The 26,566-nt window shown below is 54.8% G+C and overlaps 3 protein-coding genes and 7 non-coding genes across 10 annotated transcripts; 7 read left to right on the forward strand and 3 right to left on the reverse strand.

Annotated features, from left to right (window-relative positions):
* Positions 1–7,176: 7,176 nt before the first annotated feature.
* On the forward strand, positions 7,177–7,258 carry TRNAS-AGA (transfer RNA serine (anticodon AGA)). The gene has a single exon. It is a non-coding gene; the product is annotated as a tRNA-Ser (tRNA).
* Positions 7,259–8,834: 1,576 nt separating this feature from the next.
* On the forward strand, positions 8,835–8,906 carry TRNAQ-CUG (transfer RNA glutamine (anticodon CUG)). The gene has a single exon. It is a non-coding gene; the product is annotated as a tRNA-Gln (tRNA).
* Positions 8,907–14,261: 5,355 nt separating this feature from the next.
* Positions 14,262–14,579, forward strand: LOC135451828 (feather keratin 1-like). The gene has a single exon (XM_064721376.1). The coding sequence runs from the start codon at positions 14,262–14,264 to the stop codon at positions 14,577–14,579; it is 318 nt and encodes a 105-aa protein (XP_064577446.1).
* A 1,961-nt stretch (positions 14,580–16,540) lies between these two features.
* Positions 16,541–16,622, forward strand: TRNAS-AGA (transfer RNA serine (anticodon AGA)). Its single transcript has one exon. It is a non-coding gene; the product is annotated as a tRNA-Ser (tRNA).
* A 777-nt stretch (positions 16,623–17,399) lies between these two features.
* On the forward strand, positions 17,400–17,471 carry TRNAM-CAU (transfer RNA methionine (anticodon CAU)). Its single transcript has one exon. It is a non-coding gene; the product is annotated as a tRNA-Met (tRNA).
* Positions 17,472–18,593: 1,122 nt separating this feature from the next.
* Positions 18,594–18,665, forward strand: TRNAQ-CUG (transfer RNA glutamine (anticodon CUG)). Its single transcript has one exon. It is a non-coding gene; the product is annotated as a tRNA-Gln (tRNA).
* A 653-nt stretch (positions 18,666–19,318) lies between these two features.
* LOC135451830 (feather keratin Cos1-1/Cos1-3/Cos2-1-like) lies at positions 19,319–19,618 on the reverse strand. The gene has a single exon (XM_064721379.1). The coding sequence runs from the start codon at positions 19,616–19,618 to the stop codon at positions 19,319–19,321; it is 300 nt and encodes a 99-aa protein (XP_064577449.1).
* A 4,397-nt stretch (positions 19,619–24,015) lies between these two features.
* Positions 24,016–24,333, forward strand: LOC135451831 (feather keratin Cos1-1/Cos1-3/Cos2-1-like). Its single transcript, XM_064721380.1, has one exon. The coding sequence runs from the start codon at positions 24,016–24,018 to the stop codon at positions 24,331–24,333; it is 318 nt and encodes a 105-aa protein (XP_064577450.1).
* A 647-nt stretch (positions 24,334–24,980) lies between these two features.
* On the reverse strand, positions 24,981–25,052 carry TRNAQ-CUG (transfer RNA glutamine (anticodon CUG)). The gene has a single exon. It is a non-coding gene; the product is annotated as a tRNA-Gln (tRNA).
* Positions 25,053–25,778: 726 nt separating this feature from the next.
* On the reverse strand, positions 25,779–25,850 carry TRNAM-CAU (transfer RNA methionine (anticodon CAU)). Its single transcript has one exon. It is a non-coding gene; the product is annotated as a tRNA-Met (tRNA).
* Positions 25,851–26,566: the final 716 nt, after the last annotated feature.

The following is a 26,566-nucleotide window of genomic DNA, read 5'->3' on the forward strand; positions in this document are numbered from 1 at the left end:
GGTGAGGGAGGAGGAGAACAAAGGACCACGACTCTCCAGCAATGCTGCACAAAGGCTTTAATGAGAAGGAGCAAAAGCGGCGGCACAGAACAGAGACCAAGGAAGACGTGTGGGGGGCCAGGGAGGGCAAGAGATGGGCCCGTCTGCCAAGGAGAACGGGGATGATGCGCCGGCCTCAGCAGATCTGACCGCAGCGGGAGAAAGGCAGGCACAGGCCTGAGCCCCCAGAAGAGATGGGAACCCCCGCAGTGCTGAGGGAGCTGCCCACAGCAGCTGACAGAGAGGATCCCACGGCCGTGCTCTGAGGGAAGGAGGTGAGGATGGGGCCCGGCAGGGTCACCACCACCGGCGAAGGCTCGATGTACACCGTGGAGTCAGCGCAGCGGGCATTGCAGGGCTCAGTGCAGCTGCTGGCAAGGGGCGTTGGGCCACAGGGGCCGCAGGGCCGTGGGGGACAGGGTCTGCAGCAAGACATCTCTCGGTGCGGGAGGCAAAGCTGCAACACAGAGCAGGGAGCACCACCCAGCCTCAGCATCACTCTGTCTCTCTGTCCCTCAGCTCTCGCCAGGGACACATTTGGTCTCCAACACACACTCTGTGCCTACAGCTCCCACCACCCTCCTGCTGCCCTGCGAGTGGCACGGCACAGGAAGTACGCCCCACTTCAGCAAGAGGAGCCGGCACAGTGGCTTTAAGGGCCCTGTGGAAAGACTGGTCACAGCCCATCTCCAGAGCACACATGGCCGGGTCAGACAAGGTCCCGGCGTGCTCTGGCACATTTTGTTACACCAGGGCAGGTGCAAATTCTGCTGGACACATCCCCCTGAGGCTGAGCCCCATTGATCCCCTTCTGCTGGAACAAAGCCCCCTCTTCCCAGCTGGCCCCAGCCCCCAGCATGGAAAGGCTGACGGCCCTCCAACACTTCTGTGCCAGGGCCCAGCTGAGGCAGCCCAAGGATCAAGCCGGGCAGCCTCCATGAGAGCAGCTCAGCCCACAGGGAGGGATGGAGCGGGCTCAGGCTTACCTGGTTCCTCGAGGAAAGGGAGGCCAGAGACCAGGATGCAGAGCCTGCAGCAGAGCAGCCTTTTATGCTGGGTCCCAGAGCCCTGTGGGGCCACAAACATTCCTTGTTTGTGAAACATCTAAACTCCTGGGAGTGGCCACTTGCCATGCCTCGATGCTGATCAGGTCCCTGTCTCTTTCATCTCAGGCATTTTTCACCAGTTTCACACAAGCCACCTTGGAAATTATGTGTGTCCCAGCTTCCTAAGGCAATTTCATTTGGAGGTCTCAAGCCAGTGTATAAGGTGAATTGAAATGTATTTGCTCAGTGTCTATAACTTTCTGTCACTTGTTCTTCTTGATAGTTAATTGTGCTCCATTTACAGTTAAAGTCAGCCATTAATTGACTCCTCAGCTCATCTCTTAGCACCTTTCAGTGCAGACACTCAGGCTCATCCTGAGAGTCATTTCTTCCATGGGTCTTCACAGACCTACAGAAGACTGAGGGTCAGTTAAGGCATAAAGTCAACCCTGCACAACCCCATAGTGGGGAAGAGACCCAACTGTGCAGGGTGGGGGCAAAGCTCATGGGCAAGGGAAGTCCATGTTCACCTGAAAGGATGTCCCCTGCAGGCCTGAGCGACAGCCCTGGGGAACTTGCTTACAGTCACAGGCTGTGCCACGGCCTGGTTTTGTGATCAAAGAGATGCTGTGTCCTTCCCTGAGACAGACCCACAGCCACACTGACCTGCTTTACTCAGCGTGCTCATCCCAGGGACAGAGACCTGGCTGGTGCCTTTGGGGAAAGGGCTGAGGGCAGGGAGCCCATGGCTGTTGTTTTCTGGCTCTGGGATGGGGTTTCCCATTCCATGCATTTTACATTTCAAAGGGACACGGGATCAGTCTCCCAGAGCAGCAGAGCAGGTGTCATCGTGATGTGGAAGAGCTGGGAAAATCCCTGAGCTCCAGGCAAACCTGAGTCACCCAGTATGGACTTCAGTGGACTGGGTGCTGCAGACTCAGGCGCTCAAGGGATAACAGAGCTCACACCCTCAATGTTCTGCTGCCATGAAGGATATTTCCCCACCTTGTATTCCCAGTCATGGATCACCTGGTGCTTGTCTGCAATCTCCTGCATTTGCTGTCTCCCCTGGCAGGGTCTTTTGGGGGCACCTCAAGGACTGTAATGACTCAGAGTACCCCACACCAACCCCAGCAGGTCTGTGTGGAGCTCTGGAGCTCTTGTGCTCCTGTCAACTGCTCTGGGCAGATCACACTGCCCCAGTTCCTCAGCAGGGTCTGGGCCTTGTCCTGCTGACTCTAAGCACAGACACAGCTTAGAAAAGAGGACACTACCCCTTGTACAGCTCTCCACATACAGGCCTGGGTGTTCCCTTGTCCTCCCCCAGGGAATACTGGCATTTTTTCTTGCCACTTGTGATTGCTGCCTCTTGCCCTGTGACAGTGCAGCTCTCAGGAGAGTTTGCCTCCATTCTCTCCAGAACTGCCAGGACGTGGTGGAGGCAGCAGCTCCATGTCCCCCTCCACCCCTGGCTCATCAGTGCAGGCAGCCCCAGTGTCATCTCCTGCTGGTCCTCCCCATCGAGGACCTGGGAGGTTCATCTGTAAGAGCCCTTTCCATCTCCTGGTGGCCTCCTGGGGGTGCAGGGCATCCCTGGAAGTGCTGCTCATGGGACAGGCACCTGTCTGACAGTGGCAGTGTTCAGAGGACAATGGGACAAGGCCCACAGCTCCTGGGGCAGAAGCTGTGGGCAGCTCTCTTTCTCAGAGAGGAAGCAAAGAACTGCCACAGGTCCCCCCCACTCTCCATTATCATGGGTTGCCATCCCTCCTCTGGGCCCTTGAGCAGACGCCTAATGGCAAAGCCTTGTGGAAGGCTGCAGCTGCAGCAGCACAGGATTACATGGACGTACAAGGTGGTCTCAGACTGGTCTTAAAAGGTCTGGCAATGCCCCTGACAAAGGCAAAATATTTCATAGGAAAGAGGCCATGTGCTGTGGTATCCCTGGAATTCCTGAGCTCAGGGCACTGTGTGCACTCATTTCCACATCACCATGATTCAGGTTTGCCTGAAGCTCATGGATTTTCCCAACTCTTCCACAGCACAGTAATTCCCACAGGTTCTCGAAGCCCCATCCAATATCCCTTTGAAGTGTGATATTAGGTGAATGGGCAAATGATGCCTGCCCCAGGAAAAGGAGCCATGAGCTTTGGGCTCCCTGCCCTCAGCCTCTGCCCCAAGGCTGCCATCCAGATCCTGACTTCAGGGCTGGACACAGAGAGCAAAGTGGGTCAGTGTGTGTTTGGGAAAATGGGTCAATTTGTGTTTCAGGGAGAGATGCAGTCATGCCTTTGATCACCTTCCTACGTGTGGAATTCCTTGTTTTCTGGAGGATCCCAACTTGCCAAGCTGAGGCCAGAGCTCTGGTTGTCAAATGCCAAGGTCAGGGCAATCCCAAACCTGGACACAGCCTAGTAGGCCTTGAGTGGAATGAGAGCAGCCCTGTGGAGGGGGACCTGCAGGTTCTGGTGGCTGAAATACTGAACATGAACCTGCACTGCCAGCGAGCAGCCCAGTGCAAAAATCCAATCTTATTCTGGGCTGCATCCAGAGCCGTGTGGGCAGCAGGTTGAGGGTGGGGATTGTCCTGCTCTACTTGGCTCTCCTGACACCGTACCTGGGGTACTGCCTGCAGCCCTAGGACCCACAGCCTAAGAAACACACGGCCTGCTGCAGTGGGTCCAGAGGAGCCACAAAGAGCACCAGGCAGCTGGAGCCATCAGCCCATGAGAACAGGCTGAGAAGATTGGGGCTGCATAGCAAAGAGAGGAGAGGGCTTCTAGGAGACATTCAGTTAAGAAAGGGAAGGATACCTGGCTGCAGTGTATAGGGATGGGTCAAGGGCTACTAGTGCAAAACTCAAAGCAGATGTATTTTGATTATGTATTGGTAGGGAATCTTTTTCTTAGGGAGGACCAATACACTCGAATAGGTTGTCAAGAGGTTTTTTAAAAGCCATTTCAGGGGACTCACGCCAGATAATTTTAAGGTCCATTCCATCCCGAAGTGATTCTAAGAGTCATCACAGGAGTTTGGGTTGTACAAAGAAGAAGAAAAACACCTGAGATGAAAGAGGCAGGGACCTGATCAGCTTCAAGGCCTGGCAGGTGGCCAGTCCCAGGAGTTTGGATGTTTCACAAACAAGGAATGTTTGTGGCCCCACAGGGCTCTGGGACCCAGCATAAAAGGCTGCTCTGCTGCAGGCTCTGCATCCTGGTCTCTGGCCTCCCTTTCCTCGAGGAACCAGGTAAGCCTGAGCCCGCTCCATCCCTCCCTGTGGGCTGAGCTGCTCTCATGGAGGCTGCCCGGCTTGATCCTTGGGCTGCCTCAGCTGGGCCCTGGCACAGAAGTGTTGGAGGGCCGTCAGCCTTTCCATGCTGGGGGCTGGGGCCAGCTGGGAAGAGGGGGCTTTGTTCCAGCAGAAGGGGATCAATGGGGCTCAGCCTCAGGGGGATGTGTCCAGCAGAATTTGCACCTGCCCTGGTGTAACAAAATGTGCCAGTGCTAGCAGGGACATTGTCTGACCCGGCCATGTGTGCTCTGGAGATGGGCTGTGACCAGTCTTTCCACAGGGCCCTTAAAGCCACTGTGCTGGCTCCTCTTGCTGAAGTGGGGCGGCCTTCCTGTGCCGTGCCACTCGCAGGGCAGCAGGAGGGTGGTGGGAGCTGTAGGCACAGAGTGTGTGTTGGAGACCAAATGTGTCCCTGGCGAGAGCTGAGGGACAGAGAGACAGAGTGATGCTGAGGCTGGGTGGTGCTCCCTGCTCTGTGTTGCAGCTTTGCCTCCCGCACCGAGAGATGTCTTGCTGCAGACCCTGTCCCCCACGGCCCTGCGGCCCCTGTGGCCCAACGCCCCTTGCCAGCAGCTGCACTGAGCCCTGCAATGCCCGCTGCGCTGACTCCACGGTGTACATCGAGCCTTCGCCGGTGGTGGTGACCCTGCCGGGCCCCATCCTCAGCTCCTTCCCTCAGAGCACGGCCGTGGGATCCTCTCTGTCAGCTGCTGTGGGCAGCTCCCTCAGCACCGCGGGGGTTCCCATCTCTTCTGGGGGCTCCCTTGGCCTGGGGGGCTCAGGCCTGTGCCTGCCTTTCTCCCGCTGCGGTCAGATCTGCTGAGGCCGGCGCATCATCCCCGATCTCCTTGGCAGACGGGCCCATCTCTTGCCCTCCCTGGCCCCCCACACGTCTTCCTTGGTCTCTGTTCTGTGCCGCCGCTTTTGCTCCTTCTCATTAAAGCCTTTGTGCAGCATTGCTGGAGAGTCGTGGTCCTTTGTTCTCCTCCTCCCTCACCTACCACCTGTCCTGCCATAGTGAGCACTGGCTGCTGTCCTGAGCTTATCAGCAGCTGCACTAAGAACTCCCAGAAATTACACCAGAGCACCAAACCTCAGTCACTAAGCTTGAGCCTGGAACCTGGAGGTCACAGCCTTGCAGGGCCCGGTGCCAATGTGTTTCTTGTGAGAATTGTTTCAGATATTTTGAGTGACATGTCATTCCTTTCCAACCTTCTTCAAAAAAGCATATCAAAATCAGTCCTCTCTCTTCCATCTGTGATGTTGGGATGTATCAATGGTGTGAATACAGGACTATGGGCAGGAAAGGAGAAAAGCTCTGCTTTTCATGCCTGGATGTCGGCAGTGCAGCTTCAACAGAATTTTACACGAAAGTTCACTCTGTTACTGACTAAATGGATGTAGCAGAAATGGAATATTAATTTGACATATTTAATGTTTTATAGGAAGACTGTATATTGAGAATTGTAGAGTATGGAAAGTGTATGGATACGAAATTAGTAGGATGCAAAATTTTTTGTCACTAGACCAACAGTCATAGCATGGACTTAATTACACATTCACAGTGACAACATTCATTCCATTATCTATTCTCTCTCACACCGACACACAGACACAAATACACTCTCACTCACTCTGTATTTAGGTGTGTAAATGCAACTATTGAAAATTCCCCTTGAAAATGACCAGTCTTGGAAAATATTTTTCTTTCCTGAATGCCACAACATTTGTGTTTCACATTTTCAAAGAAACTGCCGACACAAACTGTGGCCAGGATGAAACCCTGATACAACTAAAGCCCACTCTCTAACAACCCTATGAAGAGTGGCCCAAAATGAGAGCATTTGAGCTCTCCTGGCCCGCAGCAGGCTGTGACCAGCAATGGCCCTGAGTGGGACGGCTCTCACAGCCAGTGAACTCTCAGGGTTGCTGTACTTGGAGGATTGCCCAAGAAGGACGAGTCCGGGGCTGATACCCTCACTCCTTGAGGCCTGACCCTTCCCCCTTGGGGAGATGCAAAGGCATCCAAAGTGAGTGTTTCACTGACCCCTGAGGGGAGTTTTTCACAGGTACGTTGCTTGTACCGACTCTTCATGTCTGTGTGCATGCACATCTGCATGTATTTGCTATAGCAAATCTGGGAGAAATACTGCTTCCTTGGATGTCTAAGTACCTTGGAGATCTAAGTAAGTTAGGCCTGTCAGGAAGGTTAAGTTCCAGATATAGACTGACCTAAATGGTGCTTAGTGTTGTTTTTGCTAAGTTGCTAAGTATAACTTTGAAGTTGTAAGTGAAGTTAAATGCTATGAAGTGCTTTTCCTCTGTCAAATTTAAAGGGCATTATATTAATTGGGTTATAGGTATAAGTAGAGTTAAAATACTGTTAAGTGTGAGTGCTGTCAATCTTTTAGGCTGTGTTCCTTAATATCCTTGTCCTCACTGTCTTTTGTCACACACACACACAGATATTCATACACATAGATACAGAAACACACACAACACCCTGTTTTCGATAGTTGTTGGTTGATTTCTGTTTTGATTACATGGATTTTGTTTGGTTTTGTCGTTGGTTGTTTTATGTTGTTGCGCCTTAAGTTTCCTGTAAGTAGGAGAGTGAATGTTGCCCAGGCAGTTTGTTGTTGATATTTGTTTAATATGCAAAGTGTTTTTTGCTGCTGGCTTGGGAGTGATTTGTCAGGCACGTGCAGCAGTGTTTGTTGAGAGGAGCCTTGTGCAGCAGTGCGTGGGTGTGGGTGTGTTGGCCCAGGGCAGGTGATGAGCAGGGCAGGGCTGGAGCAGGTAGTTGTGGCCGAGTGGTGAAGGCGATGGACTAGAAATCCATTGGGGTTTCCCCGCGCAGGTTCGAATCCTGCCAACTACGGGCACGCGCCCCTTTTGGGCTGCGGGCACCTGACCAGGGGCAGAGGCAGCACCCACAGGTGGGTGCCATGGACAGCAGCTGCACCTGCCCCAGGGCTCCTGCACTTGCAGCCCCAACAATGGAGAAGGACAGGGGAAATGCAGACTGGAACACTGAGCATTTCATCCCCTCCCAGTGGCACCAAGTGTTAAATGCAAGGATCCTCAGCTTGATATCCTGATTGGCCCCAAGGGCCAGAATTCAGAGCTTTTGCTTCAGAGCAACCATGAGCAGCATTGAACTGCAGCAGCAGAATTTGCAGAACCAGAAGACGAGAGTTCTTTTTGCTGGCAATTAATTTCGCATGGGTTGAAAAGGCAACCCATGTCAGTCATTGGCAATCAGAGATCTGAAGTTGCAGGCAGGAGCAGTGGTGCAGCGTGCTGGGAGCACAGGTGTATTTGTGGTGAGGGCTGCAGGTGTGAGGATGTTGGTGGGTTTCAGGTGGGCTGATGGATGGCCAGGCTGCAGGCTGTGTGCAGGGTGGGTTGAGCAGGTGCAGGGTCAGGGTGGGTGTGGAAGGGGCAGTGAGTGTGCAGGGGTGTGTGCGGGAGGTGTGTGAGAAGGGCAAGGGCAGGCACTGGAGGTGCATAGAGCAGGCTGAAGGGAGGTGAATGGTCAGGGTGTGTATTCAGAGGGTGGGGGAGGCGGATGAGAGAGGAAGGGCAGCAGTGAGGGGCAGCAGTGGCGGGCAGCATGAGGCTGCACTGAGGGTGATGGCAGGCAGGCATGAGGAGGAGCAGAGTGGTGCAGCGGGAGCGTGCTGGGCCCATAACCCAGAGGTCGATGGATGCAAACCATCCTCTGCTAAGGCACTTTTTGCACTCAGCCTGCCTTGCCCAACAACTTTGACGCTGCTTGGCTCCAGCTTTCTGGCTGATGCTGGCCATAGCCTTCCTCTTCCCTCTACACCGGCTACATGCTGCAGGGGCCTTGTGGGGTATTGCGTGCAAGAGCTGAATTCCAAGCAGGTGAGCAGGGCTCAGCCATTCCTTGTCAAGGCAGACCAGGCTTTTCCTCAACCTGGTACGACACGGCCCGGCCTCTCCTGCTCCCAAAGAGCGCGGCCCCTTCCCTCTGCAATTGTTCTCCCACAGAGCAGTTGAGCCGCTGTTCCTGCTCCTCTCAGCCTGGGATCCTGCCCAGGACTCCGGGCACCTCCCAGCCCAGCAGGCACATGTAGAGTGATAGAACATAAGAAAATAAATACAGTGTAGAAAACAATCAGCTTGTGGTGTGTGAAGGTAACTTGGGCAGGTAAGTGTGCCTGAGTGAGAAAGGGCTTGTTGCCATTTGGGAAAGAGAAGATGTTGGGTGCTTTGAAGCATGGCACGTGTACGAGAGGCCATGTCAGGCTTGAAGGGAGCTGTGGTGCTGTTGGCCTGAAGGTTGGTGTGATGGGAGAGTGTGTGTGGGGCGTGCAGGAAGGCTGCAGGTGGTGTGAGATGTGCAGAGCAGTGGAGAGGCAGGCAGCCTTGTGTGGGGCCATAAGGCTGAGGCAGGCTGAGCACAGGGGCCCCAGGTGAGCTGGGCAGGAGGTCCTATGGTGTAATGGTGAGCACTCTGGACTCTGAATCCAGTGATCTGAGTTCAAATCTCAGTGGGACCTGAGCCTTTTGGTTGCCTCAGCATGCACACACTCTCAGCCTTCTCCTCTGCTGCTGCTGCACTTCTGCACTCTTCTCTCATCCAGCACACAGCACCGGAGCTGCACAACGTCCACTCCCAATGCGCCAGGCACAAGACTCTGCTCTGGGACCACTGCCTCCTGTCTTGGAAGCAATCAAATCCAGAGACTGGAATACAAGCTCTGGGCAGCTGATTCCAGGTTGGACCATTTCCAGCAGGGCATTCTGTGTGCCATTACTTCTAGACCAACTCCTGTCAACTTCTCCTTTAATGTTCCATTCATCTAGGCTCCTTTTACTCTTTTCCCTGCCAATTGCTTTCTATTGCTCTGCAATCCATTCAAGGAGCTCCACCAGCACTGGGCAGTGCCCCATCATTGGGCTTCCATTTGTTACCATGGCAGAGGGAAGGATCTCCCTGGCAGAGCAGGTGGTAGGTGAGGGAGGAGGAGAACAAAGGACCACGACTCTCCAGCAATGCTGCACAAAGGCTTTAATGAGAAGGAGCAAAAGCGGCGGCACAGAACAGAGACCAAGGAAGACGTGTGGGGGGCCAGGGAGGGCAAGAGATGGGCCCGTCTGCCAAGGAGAACGGGGATGATGCGCCGGCCTCAGCAGATCTGACCGCAGCGGGAGAAAGGCAGGCACAGGCCTGAGCCCCCCAGGCCAAGGGAGCCCCCAGAAGAGATGGGAACCCCCGCGGTGCTGAGGGAGCTGCCCACAGCAGCTGACAGAGAGGATCCCACGGCCGTGCTCTGAGGGAAGGAGCTGAGGATGGGGCCCGGCAGGGTCACCACCACCGGCGAAGGCTCGATGTACACCGTGGAGTCAGCGCAGCGGGCATTGCAGGGCTCAGTGCAGCTGCTGGCAAGGGGCGTTGGGCCACAGGGGCCGCAGGGCCGTGGGGGACAGGGTCTGCAGCAAGACATCTCTCGGTGCGGGAGGCAAAGCTGCAACACAGAGCAGGGAGCACCACCCAGCCTCAGCATCACTCTGTCTCTCTGTCCCTCAGCTCTCGCCAGGGACACATTTGGTCTCCAACACACACTCTGTGCCTACAGCTCCCACCACCCTCCTGCTGCCCTGCGAGTGGCACGGCACAGGAAGGACGCCCCACTTCAGCAAGAGGAGCCGGCACAGTGGCTTTAAGGGCCCTGTGGAAAGACTGGTCACAGCCCATCTCCAGAGCACACATGGCCGGGTCAGACAAGGTCCCGGCGTGCTCTGGCACATTTTGTTACACCAGGGCAGGTGCAAATTCTGCTGGACACATCCCCCTGAGGCTGAGCCCCATTGATCCCCTTCTGCTGGAACAAAGCCCCCTCTTCCCAGCTGGCCCCAGCCCCCAGCATGGAAAGGCTGACGGCCCTCCAACACTTCTGTGCCAGGGCCCAGCTGAGGCAGCCCAAGGATCAAGCCGGGCAGCCTCCATGAGAGCAGCTCAGCCCACAGGGAGGGATGGAGCGGGCTCAGGCTTACCTGGTTCCTCGAGGAAAGGGAGGCCAGAGACCAGGATGCAGAGCCTGCAGCAGAGCAGCCTTTTATGCTGGGTCCCAGAGCCCTGTGGGGCCACAAACATTCCTTGTTTGTGAAACATCCAAACTCCTGGGAGTGGCCACTTGCCAGGCCTCGCTGCTGATCAGGTCCCTGCCTCTTTCATCTCAGGTGTTTTTCTTCTTCTTTGTACAACCCAAACTCCTGTGATGACTCTTAGAATCACTTTGGGATGGAATGGACCTTAAAATTATCTGGCATGAGTCCCCTGAAATGGCTTTTAAAAAACCTCTTGACAACCTATTTGAGTGTATTGGTCCTCCCTAAGAAAAAGATTCCCTACCAATACATAATCAAAATACATCTGCTTTGAGTTTTGCACTAGTAGCCCTTGACCCATCCCTACACACTGCAGCCAGGTATCCTTCCCTTTCTTAACTGAATGTCTCCTAGAAGCCCTCTCCTCTCTTTGCTATGCACCCCCAATCTTCTCAGCCTGTTCTCACGGGCTGATGGCTCCAGCTGCCTGGTGCTCTTTGTGGCTCCTCTGGACCCACTGCAGCAGGCCGTGTGTTTCTTAGGCTGTGGGTCCTAGGGCTGCAGGCAGTACCCCAGGTACGGTGTCAGGAGAGCCGAGTAGAGCAGGCCAATCCCCACCCTCAACCTGCTGCCCACACGGCTCTGGATGCAGCCCAGAATAAGATTGGATTTTTGCACTGGGCTGCTCGCTGGCAGTGCAGGTTCATGTTCAGTATTTCAGCCACCAGAACCTGCAGGTCCCCCTCCACAGGGCTGCTCTCATTCCACTCAAGGCCTACTAGGCTGTGTCCAGGTTTGGGATTGCCCTGACCTTGGCATTTGACAACCAGAGCTCTGGCCTCAGCTTGGCAAGTTGGGATCCTCCAGAAAACAAGGAATTCCACACGTAGGAAGGTGATCAAAGGCATGACTGCATCTCTCCCTGAAACACAAATTGACCCATTTTCCCAAACACACACTGACCCACTTTGCTCTGTGTGTCCAGCCCTGAAGTCAGGATCTGGATGGCAGCCTTGGGGCAGAGGCTGAGGGCAGGGAGCCCAAAGCTCATGGCTCCTTTTCCTGGGGCAGGCATCATTTGCCCATTCACCTAATATCACACTTCAAAGGGATATTGGATGGGGCTTCGAGAACCTGTGGGAATTACTGTGCTGTGGAAGAGTTGGGAAAATCCATGAGCTTCAGGCAAACCTGAATCATGGTGATGTGGAAATGAGTGCACACAGTGCCCTGGGCTCAGGAATTCCAGGGATACCACAGCACATGGCGTCTTTCCTATGAAATATTTTGCCTTTGTCAGGGGCATTGCCAGACCTTTTAAGACCAGTCTGAGACCACCTTGTACGTCCATGTAATCCTGTGCTGCTGCAGCTGCAGCCTTCCACAAGGCTTTGCCATTAGGCGTCTGCTCAAGGGCCCAGAGGAGGGATGGCAACCCATGATAATTGAGAGTGGGGGAGACCTGTGGCAGTTCTTTGCTTCCTCTCTGAGAAAGAGAGCTGCCCACAGCTTCTGCCCCAGAAGCTGTGGGCCTTGTCCCATTGTCCTCTGAACACTGCCACTGTCAGACAGGTGCCTGTCCCATGAGCAGCACTTCCAGGGATGCCCTGCACCCCCAGGAGGCCACCAGGAGATGGAAAGGGCTCCTACAGATGAACCTCCCAGGGCCTCGATGGGGAGGACCAGCAGGAGATGACACTGGGGCTGCCTGCACTGATGAGCCAGGGGTGGAGGGGGACATGGAGCTGCTGCCTCCACCACGTCCTGGCAGTTCTGGAGAGAATGGAGGCAAACTCTCCTGAGAGCTGCACTGTCACAGGGCAAGAGGCAGCAATCACAAGTGGCAAGAAAAAATGCCAGTATTCCCTGGGGGAGGACAAGGGAACACCCAGGCCTGTATGTGGAGAGCTGTACAAGGTGTAGTGTCCTCTTTTGTAAGCTGTGTCTGTGCTTAGAGTCAGCAGGACAAGGCCCAGAGCCTGCTGAGGAACTGGGGCAGTGTGATCTGCCCAGAGCAGTTGACAGGAGCACAAAAGCTCCAGAGCTCCACACAGACCTGCTGGGGTTGTTGTGGGGTACTCTGAGTCATTACAGTCCTTGAGGTGCCCCCAAAAGACCCTGCCTGGGGAGACAGCAAATGCAGGAGATTGCAGACAAGCACCAGGTGATCCATGACTGGGAATACAAGGTGGGGAAATATCCTTCATGGCAGCAGAACATTGAGGGTGTGAGCTCTGTTATCCCTTGAGCGCCTGAGTCTGCAGCACCCAGTCCACTGAAGTCCATACTGGGTGACTCAGGTTTGCCTGGAGCTCAGGGATTTTCCCAGCTCTTCCACATCACGATGACACCTGCTCTGCTGCTCTGGGAGACTGATTCCGTGTCCCTTTGAAATGTAAAATGCATGGAATGGGAAACCCCATCCCAGAGCCAGAAAACAACAGCCATGGGCTCCCTGCCCTCAGCCCTTTCCCCAAAGGCACCAGCCAGGTCTCTGTCCCTGGGATGAGCACGCTGAGTAAAGCAGGTCAGTGTGGCTGTGGGTCTGTCTCAGGGAAGGACACAGCATCTCTTTGATCACAAAACCAGGCCGTGGCACAGCCTGTGACTGTAAGCAAGTTCCCCAGGGCTGTCGCTCAGGCCTGCAGGGGACATCCTTTCAGGTGAACATGGACTTCCCTTGCCCATGAGCTTTGCCCCCACCCTGCACAGTTGGGTCTCTTCCCCAGTATGGGGTTGTGCAGGGTTGACTTTATGCCTCAACTGACCCTCAGTCTTCTGTAGGTCTGTGAAGACCCATGGAAGAAATGACTCTCAGGATGAGCCTGAGTGTCTGCACTGAAAGGTGCTAAGAGATGAGCTGAGGAGTCAATTAATGGCTGACTTTAACTGTAAATGGAGCACAATTAACTATCAAGAAGAACAAGTGACAGAAAGTTATAGACACTGAGCAAATACATTTCAATTCACCTTATACACTGGCTTGAGACCTCCAAATGAAATTGCCTTAGGAAGCTGGGACACACATAATTTCCAAGGTGGCTTGTGTGAAACTGGTGAAAAATGCCTGAGATGAAAGAGACAGGGACCTGATCAGCATCGAGGCATGGCAAGTGGCCAGTCCCAGGAGTTTAGATGTTTCACAAACAAGGAATGTTTGTGGCCCCACAGGGCTCTGGGACCCAGCATAAAAGGCTGCTCTGCTGCAGGCTCTGCATCCTGGTCTCTGGCCTCCCTTTCCTCGAGGAACCAGGTAAGCCTGAGCCCGCTCCATCGCTCCCTGTGGGCTGAGCTGCTCTCATGGAGGCTGCCCGGCTTGATCCTTGGGCTGCCTCAGCTGGGCCCTGGCACAGAAGTGTTGGAGGGCCGTCAGCCTTTCCATGCTGGGGGCTGGGGCCAGCTGGGAAGAGGGGGCTTTGTTCCAGCAGAAGGGGATCAATGGGGCTCAGCCTCAGGGGGATGTGTCCAGCAGAATTTGCACCTGCCCTGGTGTAACAAAATGTGCCAGTGCTAGCAGGGACATTGTCTGACACAGCCATGTGTGCTCTGGAGATGGGCTGTGACCAGTCTTTCCACAGGGCCCTTAAAGCCACTGTGCTGGCTCCTCTTGCTGGAGTGGGGCTGCCTTCCCGTGCCGTGCCACTCGCAGGGCAGCAGGAGGGTGGTGGGAGCTGTAGGCACAGAGTGTGTGTTGGAGACCAAATGTGTCCCTGGCGAGAGTTGAGGGACAGAGAGACAGAGTGATGCTGAGGCTGGGTGGTGCTCCCTGCTCTGTGTTGCAGCTTTGCCTCCCGCACCGAGAGATGTCTTGCTGCAGACCCTGTCCCCCACGGCCCTGCGGCCCCTGTGGCCCAACGCCCCTTGCCAGCAGCTGCACTGAGCCCTGCAATGCCCGCTGCGCTGACTCCACGGTGTACATCGAGCCTTCGCCGGTGGTGGTGACCCTGCCGGGCCCCATCCTCAGCTCCTTCCCTCAGAGCACGGCCGTGGGATCCTCTCTGTCAGCTGCTGTGGGCAGCTCCCTCAGCACCGCGGGGGTTCCCATCTCTTCTGGGGGCTCCCTTGGCCTGGGGGGCTTAGGCCTGTGCCTGCCTTTCTCCCGCTGCGGTCAGATCTGCTGAGGCCGGCGCATCATCCCCGTTCTCCTTGGCAGACGGGCCCATCTCTTGCCCTCCCTGGCCCCCCACACGTCTTTCTTTGATCTCTGTTCTGTGCCGCTGCTTTTGCTCCTTCTCATTAAAGCCTTTGTGCAGCATTGCTGGAGAGTCGTGGTCCTTTGTTCTCCTCCTCCCTCACCTACCACCTGTCCTGCCATAGTGAGCACTGGCTGCTGTCCTGAGCTTATCAGCAGCTGCACTAAGAACTCCCAGAAATTACACCAGAGCACCAAACCTCACACTGAGCTTGGGCCTGGAACCTTGAGATCACCACCCTGCAGGGCCCAATCAATATTTGTTCCTTGTGAGAATTTTTTCAGATATTTTGTGTAACATTTCATTCCGGTCAAAGCTTCTTCAGAAAAGCATAGCAAAATCAGAATTCTCTCTTCCATTAGTGATGTTGGGATGTGTCAGTGGTGTGAGTGCAGGATTGTAGGCTGGAAAGAAGAAAAGTTCTTCTTTTCATGCCTGGACATCGGGAGTTTGATGGCAAAGTTCGCTCTATTACTGAGTGAATGAATGTAGCATAAATAGAATATTGATTTGAAAATAATGATTAATGTTTAATAGGGACACTGTGCATTCCGAAGTGTACGGTATGCAAAAGATATGGATACAATAAGAAGAGGATGCAAAAGGGTTTGGAAGCAAACGTCCCACAATCACATCTAGGACTTAATTTCAAATTTTACACTGAGAACATAAATTCCATTATCTATTCGCTCGCTCACATCCACACACACACACGCACTCACTCTGTATTTAGGTGTGTAATTACACCTATTAAAAATTTCCCTTGAAAATGAGCAGTCTTGGAAAATGTTTTTGTTTCCTGAACACCACAACATCCGCATTGTCACACTTTCAAAGAAAGTGCCGACACAAACTGTGGCCAGGATGTAACCCTGATACGATAAAGCCCACGCTCTAACAACCCTATGAAGAGTGGCCCAAAATGAGAGCATTTGAGCTCTCCTGGCCCGCAGCAGGCTGTGACCAGCAATGGCCCTGAGTGGGACGGCTCTCACAGCCAGTGAACTCTCAGGGTTGCTGTACTTGGAGGATTGCCCAAGAAGGACGAGTCCGGGGCTGATACCCTCACTCCTTGAGGCCTGACCCTTCCCCCTTGGGGAGATGCAAAGGCATCCAAAGTGAGTGTTTCACTGACCCCTGAGGGGAGTTTTTCACAGGTACGTTGCTTGTACCGACTCTTCATGTCTGTGTGCATGCACATCTGCATGTATTTGCTATAGCAAATCTGGGAGAAATACTGCTTCCTTGGATGTCTAAGTACCTTGGAGATCTAAGTAAGTTAGGCCTGTCAGGAAGGTTAAGTTCCAGATATAGACTGACCTAAATGGTGCTTAGTGTTGTTTTTGCTAAGTTGCTAAGTATAACTTTGAAGTTGTAAGTGAAGTTAAATGCTATGAAGTGCTTTTACTCTGTCAAATTTAAAGGGCATTATATTAATTGGGTTATAGGTATAAGTAGAGTTAAAATACTGTTAAGTGTGAGTGCTGTCAATCTTTTAGGCTGTGTTCCTTAATATCCTTGTCCTCACTGTCTTTTGTCACACACACACACACAGATATTCATATACATAGATACAGAAACACACACAACACCCTGTTTTCGATAGTTGTTGGTTGATTTCTGTTTTGATTACATGGATTTTGTTTGGTTTTGTCGTTGGTTGTTTTATGTTGTTGCGCCTTAAGTTTCCTGTAAGTAGGAGAGTGAATGTTGCCCAGGCAGTTTGTTGTTGATATTTGTTTAATATGCAAAGTGTTTTTTGCTGCTGGCTTGGGAGTGATTTGTCAGGCACGTGCAGCAGTGTTTGTTGAGAGGAGCCTTGTGCAGCAGTGCGTGGGTGTGGGTGTGTTGGCCCAGGGCAGGTGATGAGCAGGGCAGGGCTGGAGCAGGTAGTTGTGGCCGAGTGGTGAAGGCGATGGACTAGAAATCCATTGGGGTTTCCCCGCGCAGGTTCGAATCCTGCCAACTACGGGCACGCGCCCCTTTTGGGCTGCGGGCACCTGACCAGGGGCAGAGGCAGCACCCACAGGTGGGTGCCATGGACAGCAGCTGCACCTGCCCAGGGCTCCTGCACTTGCAGCCCCAACAATGGAGAAGGACAGGGGAAATGCAGACTGGAACACTGAGCATTTCATCCCCTCCCAGTGGCACCAAGTGTTAAATGCAAGGATCCTCAGCTTGAAATCCTGCTTGGCCCCAAGGGCCAGAACTCAGAGCTTTTGCTTCAGAGCAACCATGAGCAGCATTGAACTGCAGCAGCAGAATTTGCAGAACCAGAAGACGAGAGTTCTTTTTGCTGGCAATTAATTTCGCATGGGTTGAAAAGGCAACCCATGTCAGTCATTGGCAATCAGAGATCTGAAGTTGCAGGCAGGAGCAGTGGTGCAGCGTGCTGGGAGCACAGGTTGTATTTGTGGTGAGGACTGCAGGTGTGAGGATGTTGATGGATTTCAGGTGGGCTGATGGATGGCCAGGCTGCAGGCTGTGTGCAGGGTGGGTTGAGCAGGTGCAGGGTCAGGGTGGGTGTGGAAGGGGCAGTGAGTGTGCAGGGGTGTGTGCGGGAGGTGTGTGAGAAGGGCAAGGGCAGGCACTGGAGGTGCATAGAGCAGGCTGAAGGGAGGTGAATGGTCAGGGTGTGTATTCAGAGGGTGGGGGAGGCGGATGAGAGAGGAAGGGCAGCAGTGAGGGGCAGCAGTGGCGGGCAGCATGAGGCTGCACTGAGGGTGATGGCAGGCAGGCATGAGGAGGAGCAGAGTGGCGCAGCGGGAGCGTGCTGGGCCCATAACCCAGAGGTCGATGGATCGAAACCATCCTCTGCTAAGGCACTTTTTGCACTCAGCCTGCCTTGCCCAACAACTTTGACCCGACTTGGCTCCAGCTTTCTGGCTGATGCTGGCCATAGCCATCCTCATCCCTCTACGTCCTTTGAGTAAAAATGATAAAACTTGTGTAAGAGCACCTGGCCTCTCCTGGTCCCGAAGAGCACGGCCCCTTTCCCTCCACAAGTTCTTCTCCCACAGAGCAGCTGAGCCGCTGCTCATGCTCCCCTCAGCCGGGATCCTGCCCAGGACTCTGGGCACCTCCAGCCCAGCAGGCATACACTGGCTTTCAGCCAGATCAGCCTTGGCAAAAGCCAAATGCAGAAATGCAAGGGCTGCCCTGGATCCTGCACAGACTCTCAGAGAGTGGTGAGACTCTGCAGCCAGCTGGGCCGAGAACTTTGTGCTTCTCCACACCTGGGCATGAGGCTGGGGTTGCAATGGGGCTGAGGCACTGAGTGGCCTTGTCCTTGCTTTGTCTCCAGCCGTGCTTTGAGCAGGCATTTGGACTTGTGTCCTCCTGGGATGCCTCGCAGTCAAGTTCCTTGCGATAGGAAAGAGTTGGCAGAGAGGGTTCTGCTGTCCTGGCTGTGCAACATAGGCAGTGAGTGACCTTGCCCCTCACAGGAGCTGGAGGTCAGTCATTGCTCTGCCCTTGGTGTGTCAGCTGTCCTTTGTCCTTGCTGCTCCAGCCCCTTTGCTGATAACAGCAGAGGGTCTTTGCTGAGCTTTTGTAGAGATGGGGCAAAGTTTCCCTCTCCCTACACCTGAAGGAGCTGGCGTGGTTTGGTCTGGAGAAGAGAAGGCAAGGGAGCTTGTGGTGTGTGAAGGTAACTTGGGCAGGTAAGTGTGCCTGAGTGAGAAAGGGCTTGTTGCAGCTTGGGAAAGAGAAGATGTTGGGTGCTTTGAAGCGTGGCACGTGTACAAGAGGCCATGTCAGGCTTGGAGGGAGCTGTGGTGCTGTTGGCCTGAAGGTTGGTGTGATGGGAGAGTGTGTGTGGGGCGTGCAGGAAGGCTGCAGGTGGTGTGAGATGTGCAGAGCAGTGGAGAGGCAGGCAGCCTTGTGTGGGGCCATAAGGCTGAGGCAGGCTGAGCACAGGGGCCCCAGGTGAGCTGGGCAGGAGGTCCTATGGTGTAATGGTGAGCACTCTGGACTCTGAATCCAGTGATCTGAGTTCAAATCTCAGTGGGACCTGAGCCTTTTGGTTGCCTCAGCATGCTTGCCCTCAGCATGCACACACTCTCAGCCCTCTCCTCTGCTGCTGCTGCACTTCTGCACTCTTCTCTCATCCAGCACACAGCACCTGAGCTGCACAACACCCGCTCCCAATGGGGCAGGCACAAGACTCTGCTCTGGAACCACTGCATCATGTCTTGGATGCAACCAAATCCGGACACTGGGCTACAAGCTCTGGGCAGCTGTTTCCAGGTTGGATCATTTCCACAGGAACAGCAGGGCACTCTGTGTGCCATTACTTCTAGGCCCACTCCTGTCCACAACTTCTTTTTTCTCCTATCCTCTGTGGCTCCTTTTCCTCTTTTCCCTGAAAATTGCTTTCTATTGCTCTGCAATCCATTCAAGGAGCTCCAACAGCACTGGGCAGTACCCCATCATTGGGCTTCCATTTGTTGCCATGGCAGAGGGAAGGATCTCCCTGGCAGAGCAGGTGGTAGGTGAGGGAGGAGGAGAACAAAGGACCACGACTCTCCAGCAATGCTGCACAAAGGCTTTAATGAGAAGGAGCAAAAGCAGCGGCACAGAACAGAGACCAAGGAAGACGTGTGGGGGGCCAGGGAGGGCAAGAGATGGGCCCATCTGCCAAGGAGAACGGGGATGATGCACTGGCCTCAGCAGATCTGACCGCAGCGGGAGAAAGGCAGGCACAGGCCTGAGCCCCCAGAAGAGATGGGAACCCCCGCGGTGCTGAGGGAGCTGCCCACAGCAGCTGACAGAGAGGATCCCACGGCCGTGCTCTGAGGGAAGGAGCTGAGGATGGGGCCCGGCAGGGTCACCACCACCGGCGAAGGCTCGATGTACACCGTGGAGTCAGCGCAGCGGGCATTGCAGGGCTCAGTGCAGCTGCTGGCAAGGGGCGTTGGGCCACAGGGGCCGCAGGGCCGTGGGGGACAGGGTCTGCAGCAAGACATCTCTCGGTGCGGGAGGCAAAGCTGCAACACAGAGCAGGGAGCACCACCCAGCCTCAGCATCACTCTGTCTCTCTGTCCCTCAACTCTCGCCAGGGACACATTTGGTCTCCAACACACACTCTGTGCCTACAGCTCCCACCACCCTCCTGCTGCCCTGCGAGTGGCACGGCACGGGAAGGCCGCCCCACTCCAGCAATAGGAGCCAGCACAGTGGCTTTAAGGGCCCTGTGGAAAGACTGGTCACAGCCCATCTCCAGAGCACACATGGCTGTGTCAGACAATGTTCCTGCGTGCACTGGCACATTTTGTTACATCAGGGCAGGTGCAAATTCTGCTGGGCACATCCCCCTGAGGCTGAGCCCCATTGATCCCCTTCTGCTGGATCAAAGCCCCCTCTTCCCAGCTGGCCCCAGCCCCCAGTATGGAAAGGCTGACAGCCCTCCAACACTTCTGTGCCAGGGCCCAGCTGAGGCAGCCAAGGATCAAGCCGGGCAGCCTCCATGAGAGCAGCTCAGCCCACAGGGAGGGATGGAGCGGGCTCAGGCTTACCTGGTTCCTCGAGGAAAGGGAGGCCAGAGACCAGGATGCAGAGCCTGCAGCAGAGCAGCCTTTTATGCTGGGTCCCAGAGCCCTGTGGGGCCACAAACATTCCTTGTTTGTGAAACATCCAAACTCCTGGGAGTGGCCACTTGCCAGGCCTCGCTGCTGATCAGGTCCCTGCCTCTTTCATCTCAGGCATTTTTCTTCCTCTTTGTAGAACCCAAACTCCTGTGATGACTCTTAGAATCACTTTGGGATGGAGTGGACCTAAAAATTATCTGGTTTGAGTCCCCTAAAGTGGCTTTTAAAAAATCTCTTGGCAACCTCTTCGAGTGTATTGGTCCTCCCTAAGAAAAAGATTCCCTACCAATACATAATCAAAATACATCTGCTTTGAGCTTTGTACTAGAACCACTTGACCCATCCCAACACACACCAGCCAGGTGTCCTTCCCTTTGTTAACTGAATGTCTCCTAGAAGCCCTCTCCTCTCTTTGCTATGCAACCCAAATCCTCTCAGCCTTTTCTCACGGGCTAATGGCTCCAGCTGCCTGGTGCTCTTTGTGGCTCCTCTGGACCCACAGCAGCAGGCCCGTGTGTTTCTTAGGCTGTGGGTCCTAGGGCTGCAGGCAGTACCCCAGGTACGGTGTCAGGAGAGCCGAGTAGAGCAGGACAATCCCCACCCTCAACCTGCTGCCCACACGGCTCTGGATGCAGCCCAGAATAAGATTGGATTTTTGCACTGGGCTGCTCGCTGGCAGTGCAGGTTCATGTTCAGTATTTCAGCCACCAGAACCTGCAGGTCCCCCTCCACAGGGCTGCTCTCATTCCACTCAAGGCCTACTAGGCTGTGTCCAGGTTTGGGATTGCCCTGACCTTGGCATTTGACAACCAGAGCTCTGGCCTCAGCTTGGCAAGTTGGAATCCTCCAGAAAACAAGGAATTCCACACGTAGGAAGGTGATCAAAGGCATGACTGCATCTCTCCCTGAAAGACAAATTGACCCATTTTCCCCAAACACACACTGACCCACTTTGCTCAGTGTGTCCAGCCCTGAGGTCAGGATCTGGATGGCAGCTTTGGGGCAGAGGCTGAGGGCAGGGAGCCCAAAGCTCATGGCTCCTTTTCCTGGGGCAGGCATCATTTGCCCATTCACCTAATATCACACTTCAAAGGGATATTGGATCAGTCTCCCAGAGCCTGTGGGAATCATTGAGCTGTGGAAGAGTTGGGAAAATCCATGAGCTTCAGGCAAACCTGAATCATGCTGAAGTGGAAATGAGTGCACACAGTGCCCTGGACTCAGGAATTCCAGGGATACAGCTCGTGGCCTCTTTCGTATGAAATATTTTGCCTTTGTCAGGGGCATTGCCAGACCTTTCAAGACCAGTCTGAGACTACCTTGTATGTCCATGTAATCCTGTGCTGCTGCAGCTGCAGCCTTCCACAATGCATTGCCATTAGGTGGCTGCTCGAGGGCCCAGGGAATGCAGGGCAACCCAGGATAATGGAGAGTGGGGGAGACCTGTGGCAGTTCTTTGCTCCCTCTCTGAGAAGAACAAACTTCCCAGCTGCCCCAGAAGCTGTGGGCCTTGTCCCATTGTCCTCTGAACACTGCCACTGTCAGACAGGTGCCTGTCCCATGAGCAGCACTTCCAGGGATGCCCTGCACTCCCAGGAGGCCACCAGGAGATGGAAAGGGCTCCTACAGCTGAACCTCCCAGGGCCTCGATGGGGAGGACCAGCAGGAGATGACACTGGGGCTGCCTGCACTGATGAGCAAGGGGTGGAGGGGGACATGGAGCTGCTGCCTCCACCACGTCCTGGCAGTTCTGGAGAGAATGGAGGCAAACTCTCCTGAGAGCTGCACTGTCACAGGGCAAGAGGCAGAAATCACAAGTGGGAAGAAAGGAAATGCCAGAGTTCCCTGGGGCAGGACAACGGACAGGCTTCGGAGAGCTGTACAAGGTGTAGTGTCCTCTTTTGTAAGCTGTGTCTGTGCTTAGAGTCAGCAGGACAAGGCCCAGAGCCTGCTGAGGAACTGGGGCAGTGTGATCTGCCCAGAGCAGTTGACAGGAGCACAAGAGCTCCAGAGCTCCACACAGACCTGCTGGGGTTGGTGTGGGGTACTCTGAGTCATTACAGTCCTTGAGGTGCCCCCAAAAGACCCTGCCTGGGGAGACAGCAAATGCAGGAGATTGCAGACAAGCACCAGGTGATCCATGACTGGGAATACAAGGTGGGGAAATATCCTTCATGGCAGCAGAACATTGAGGGTGTGAGCTCTGTTATCCCTTGAGCGCCTGAGTCTGCAGCACCCAGTCCACTGAAGTCCACACATGGTGACTCAGGTTTGCCTGGAGCTCAGGGATTTTCCCAGCTCTTCCACATCACGATGACACCTGATCTGCTGCTCTGGGAGACTGATCCCGTGTCCCTTTGAAATGTAAAATGCATGGAATGGGAAACCCCATCCCAGAGCCAGAAAACAGCAGCCATGGGCTCCCTGCCCTCAGCCCTTTCCCCAAAGGCACCAGCCAAGTCTCTGTCCCTGGGATGAGCACGCTGAGTAAAGCAGGTCAGTGTGGCTGTGGGTCTGTCTCAGGGAAGGACACAGCATCTCTTTGATCACAAAACCAGGCCGTGGCACAGCCTGTGACTGCAAGCAAGTTCCCCATGGCTGTCACTCAGGCCTGCAGGGGACATCCTTTCAGGTGAACATGGACTTCCCTTGCCCATGAGCTTTGCCCCCACCCTGCACAGTTTGGTCTCTTCCCCACTATGGGGTTGTGCAGGGTTGACTTTGTGCCTCACCTGACCCTCAGTCTTCTGTATATCTGTGATAACCTATGGAAGAAATGACTCTCAGGATGAGCCTGAGTGTCTGCACTGAAAGGTGCTGAGAGATGAGCTGAGGAGTCACTTCATGGCGGAATTTCACTGTAACTGGAGCGCAATAACCCATCAAGAAGAACAAATAACAGAAAATTAGAGACATAACACAAATACATTTCAATTCACCTTATACACAGGCTGGGGACCTCCAAATGAAATTGCCTTAGGAAACTGGGACACACATTAATAATTTCCAAATTGTATGGTGTGAATCTGATGAAAAATGCCTGAGATGAAAGAGTCAGGGACCTGATCAGCAGCGAGACCTGGCAAGTGGCCACTCCCAGGAGTTTGGATGTTTCACTAACAAGGAATGTTTGTGGCCCCACAGGGCTCTGGGACCCAGCATAAAAGGCTACTCTGCTGCAGGCTCTGCATCCTGGTCTCTGGCCTCCCTTTCCTCGAGGAACCAGGTAAGCCTGAGCCCGCTCCATCCCTCCCTGTGGGCTGAGCTGCTCTCATGGAGGCTGCCCGGCTTGATCCTTGGGCTGCCTCAGCTGGGCCCTGGCACAGAAGTGTTGGAGGGCTGTCAGCCTTTCCATGCTGGGGGCTGGGGCCAGCTGGGAAGAGGGGGCTTTGATCCAGCAGAAGGGGATCAATGGGGCTCAGCCTCAGGGGGATGTGTCCAGCAGAATTTGCACCTGCCCTGGTGTAACAAAATGTGCCAGAGCACGCCGGGGCCTTATCTGACCCGGCCATGTGTGCTCTGGAGATGGGCTGTGACCAGTCTTTCCACAGGGCCCTTAAAGCCACTGTGCTGGCTCCTCTTGCTGGAGTGGGGCTGCCTTCCCGTGCCGTGCCACTCGCAGGGCAGCAGGAGGGTGGTGGGAGCTGTAGGCACAGAGTGTGTGTTGGAGACCAAATGTGTCCCTGGCGAGAGTTGAGGGACAGAGAGACAGAGTGATGCTGAGGCTGGGTGGTGCTCCCTGCTCTGTGTTGCAGCTTTGCCTCCCGCACCGAGAGATGTCTTGCTGCAGACCCTGTCCCCCACGGCCCTGCGGCCCCTGTGGCCCAACGCCCCTTGCCAGCAGCTGCACTGAGCCCTGCAATGTCCGCTGCGCTGACTCCACGGTGTACATCGAGCCTTCGCCGGTGGTGGTGACCCTGCCGGGCCCCATCCTCAGCTCCTTCCCTCAGAGCACGGCCGTGGGATCCTCTCTGTCAGCTGCTGTGGGCAGCTCCCTCAGCACCGCGGGGGTTCCCATCTCTTCTGGGGGCTCCCTTGGCCTGGGGGGCTCAGGCCTGTGCCTGCCTTTCTCCCGCTGCGGTCAGATCTGCTGAGGCCGGCGCATCATCCCCGTTCTCCTTGGCAGACGGGCCCATCTCTTGCCCTCCCTGGTCCCCCACACGTCTTTCTTTGGTCTCTGTTCTGTGCCACCGCTTTTGCTCCTTCTCATTAAAGCCTTTGTGCAGCATTTCTGGAGAGTCATGGTCCTTTGTTCTCCGCCTCCCTCACCTACCACCTGCTCTGCCAGGGAGATCCTTCCCTCTGCCATGGTAACAAATGGAAGCCCAATGATGGGGCACTGCCCAGTGCTGGTGGAGCTCCTTGAATGGATTGCAGAGCAATAGAAAGCAATTGGCACGGAAAAGAGGAAAAGGAGCCACAGATGAATGGAACATTAAAGGAGAAGTTGACAGGAGTTGGTCTAGAAGTAATGGCACACAGAATGCCCTGCTGGAAATGGTCCAACCTGGAATCAGCTGCCCAGAGCTTGTAGCCCAATCTCCGGATTTGGCTGCATCCAAGACAGGAGGTAGTGGTCCCAGAGCAGAGTCCTGTGCCTGCCCCATTGGGAGTGGGTGTTGTGCAGCTCAGGTGCTGTGTGCTGGATGAGAGAAGAGTGCAGAAGTGCAGCAGCAGCAGAGGAGAGGGCTGAGAGTGTGTGCATGCTGAGGGCAAGCATGCTGAGGCAACCAAAAGGCTCAGGTCCCACTGAGATTTGAACTCAGATCACTGGATTCAGAGTCCAGAGTGCTCACCATTACACCATAGGACCTCCTGCCCAGCTCACCTGGGGCCCCTGTGCTCAGCCTGCCTCAGCCTTATGGCCCCACACAAGGCTGCCTGCCTCTCCACTGCTCTGCACATCTCACACCACCTGCAGCCTTCCTGCACGCCCCACACACACTCTCCCATCACACCAACCTTCAGGCCAACAGCACCACAGCTCCCTCCAAGCCTGACATGGCCTCTCGTACACGTGCCACGCTTCAAAGCACCCAACATCTTCTCTTCCCCAAGCTGCAACAAGCCCTTTCTCACTCAGGCACACTTACCTGCCCAAGTTACCTTCACACACCACAAGCTGATTGTTTTCTACACTGTATTTATTTTCTTATGTTCTATCACCCTACATGTGCCTGCTGGGCTGGGAGGTGCCCGGAGTCCTGGGCAGCATCCTGGTAGAGGGGAACAGGAGCAGCGGCTGAGCTGCTCTGTGGGAGAACAATTGCAGAGGGAAGGGACCGTGCTCTTGAGGACCAGAAGAGGCCGGGCCGTGTCGTACCAGGTTGAGGAAAAGCCTGGTCTGCCTTGGCAAGGATTGGCTGAGCCCTGCTCACCTGCTTGGAATTCAGCTCTTGCACGCAATACCCCACAAGGCCCCTGCAGCAGGTAGCTGGTGTAGAGGGATGAGAAAGGCTGTAGCCAGCATCGGCCAGAAAGCTGGAGCCAAGCAGCGTCAAAGTTGTTGGTCAAGGCAGGCTGAGTGCAAAAAGTGCCTTAGCAGAGGATGGTTTCGATCCATCGACCTCTGGGTTATGGGCCCAGCACGCTCCCGCTGCGCCACTCTGCTCCTCCTCATGCCTGCCTGCCATCACCCTCAGTGCAGCCTCATGCTGCCCGCCACTGCTGCCCCTCACTGCTGCCCTTCCTCTCTCATCCGCCTCCCCCACCCTCTGAATACACACCCTGACCATTCACCTCCCTTCAGCCTGCTCTATGCACCTCCAGTGCCTGCCCTTGCCCTTCTCACACACCTCCCGCACACACCCCTGCACACTCACTGCCCCTTCCACACCCACCCTGACCCTGCACCTGCTCAACCCACCCTGCACACAGCCTGCAGCCTGGCCATCCATCAGCCCACCTGAAACCCACCAACATCCTCACACCTGCAGCCCTCACCACAAATACACCTGTGCTCCCAGCACGCTGCACCACTGCTCCTGCCCAACACTTCAGATCTCTGATGGCCAATGACTGACATGGGTTGCCTTTTCGACCCATGCGAAATTAATTGCCAGCAAAAAGAACTCTCGTCTTCTGGTTCTGCAAATTCTGCCTTTCCAGCTCAATGCTGCTCATGGTGGCTCTGATGCAAAAGCTCTGAGTTCTGGCCACTTTGTGCCAAGCAGGATTTCAAGCTGAGGATCCTTGCATTTAACGCTTGGTGCCACTGGGAGGGGATGAAATGCTCAGTGTTCCAGTCTGCATTTCCCCTGTCCTTCTCCATTGTTGGGGCTGCAAGTGCAGGAGCCCTGGGGCAGGTGCAGCTGCTGTCCATGGCAC

Source organism: Zonotrichia leucophrys, chromosome 9 (genome assembly GCF_028769735.1).
Source record: "Zonotrichia leucophrys gambelii isolate GWCS_2022_RI chromosome 9, RI_Zleu_2.0, whole genome shotgun sequence".
In the NCBI taxonomy this organism is placed as follows: Eukaryota; Metazoa; Chordata; class Aves; order Passeriformes; family Passerellidae; genus Zonotrichia; species Zonotrichia leucophrys.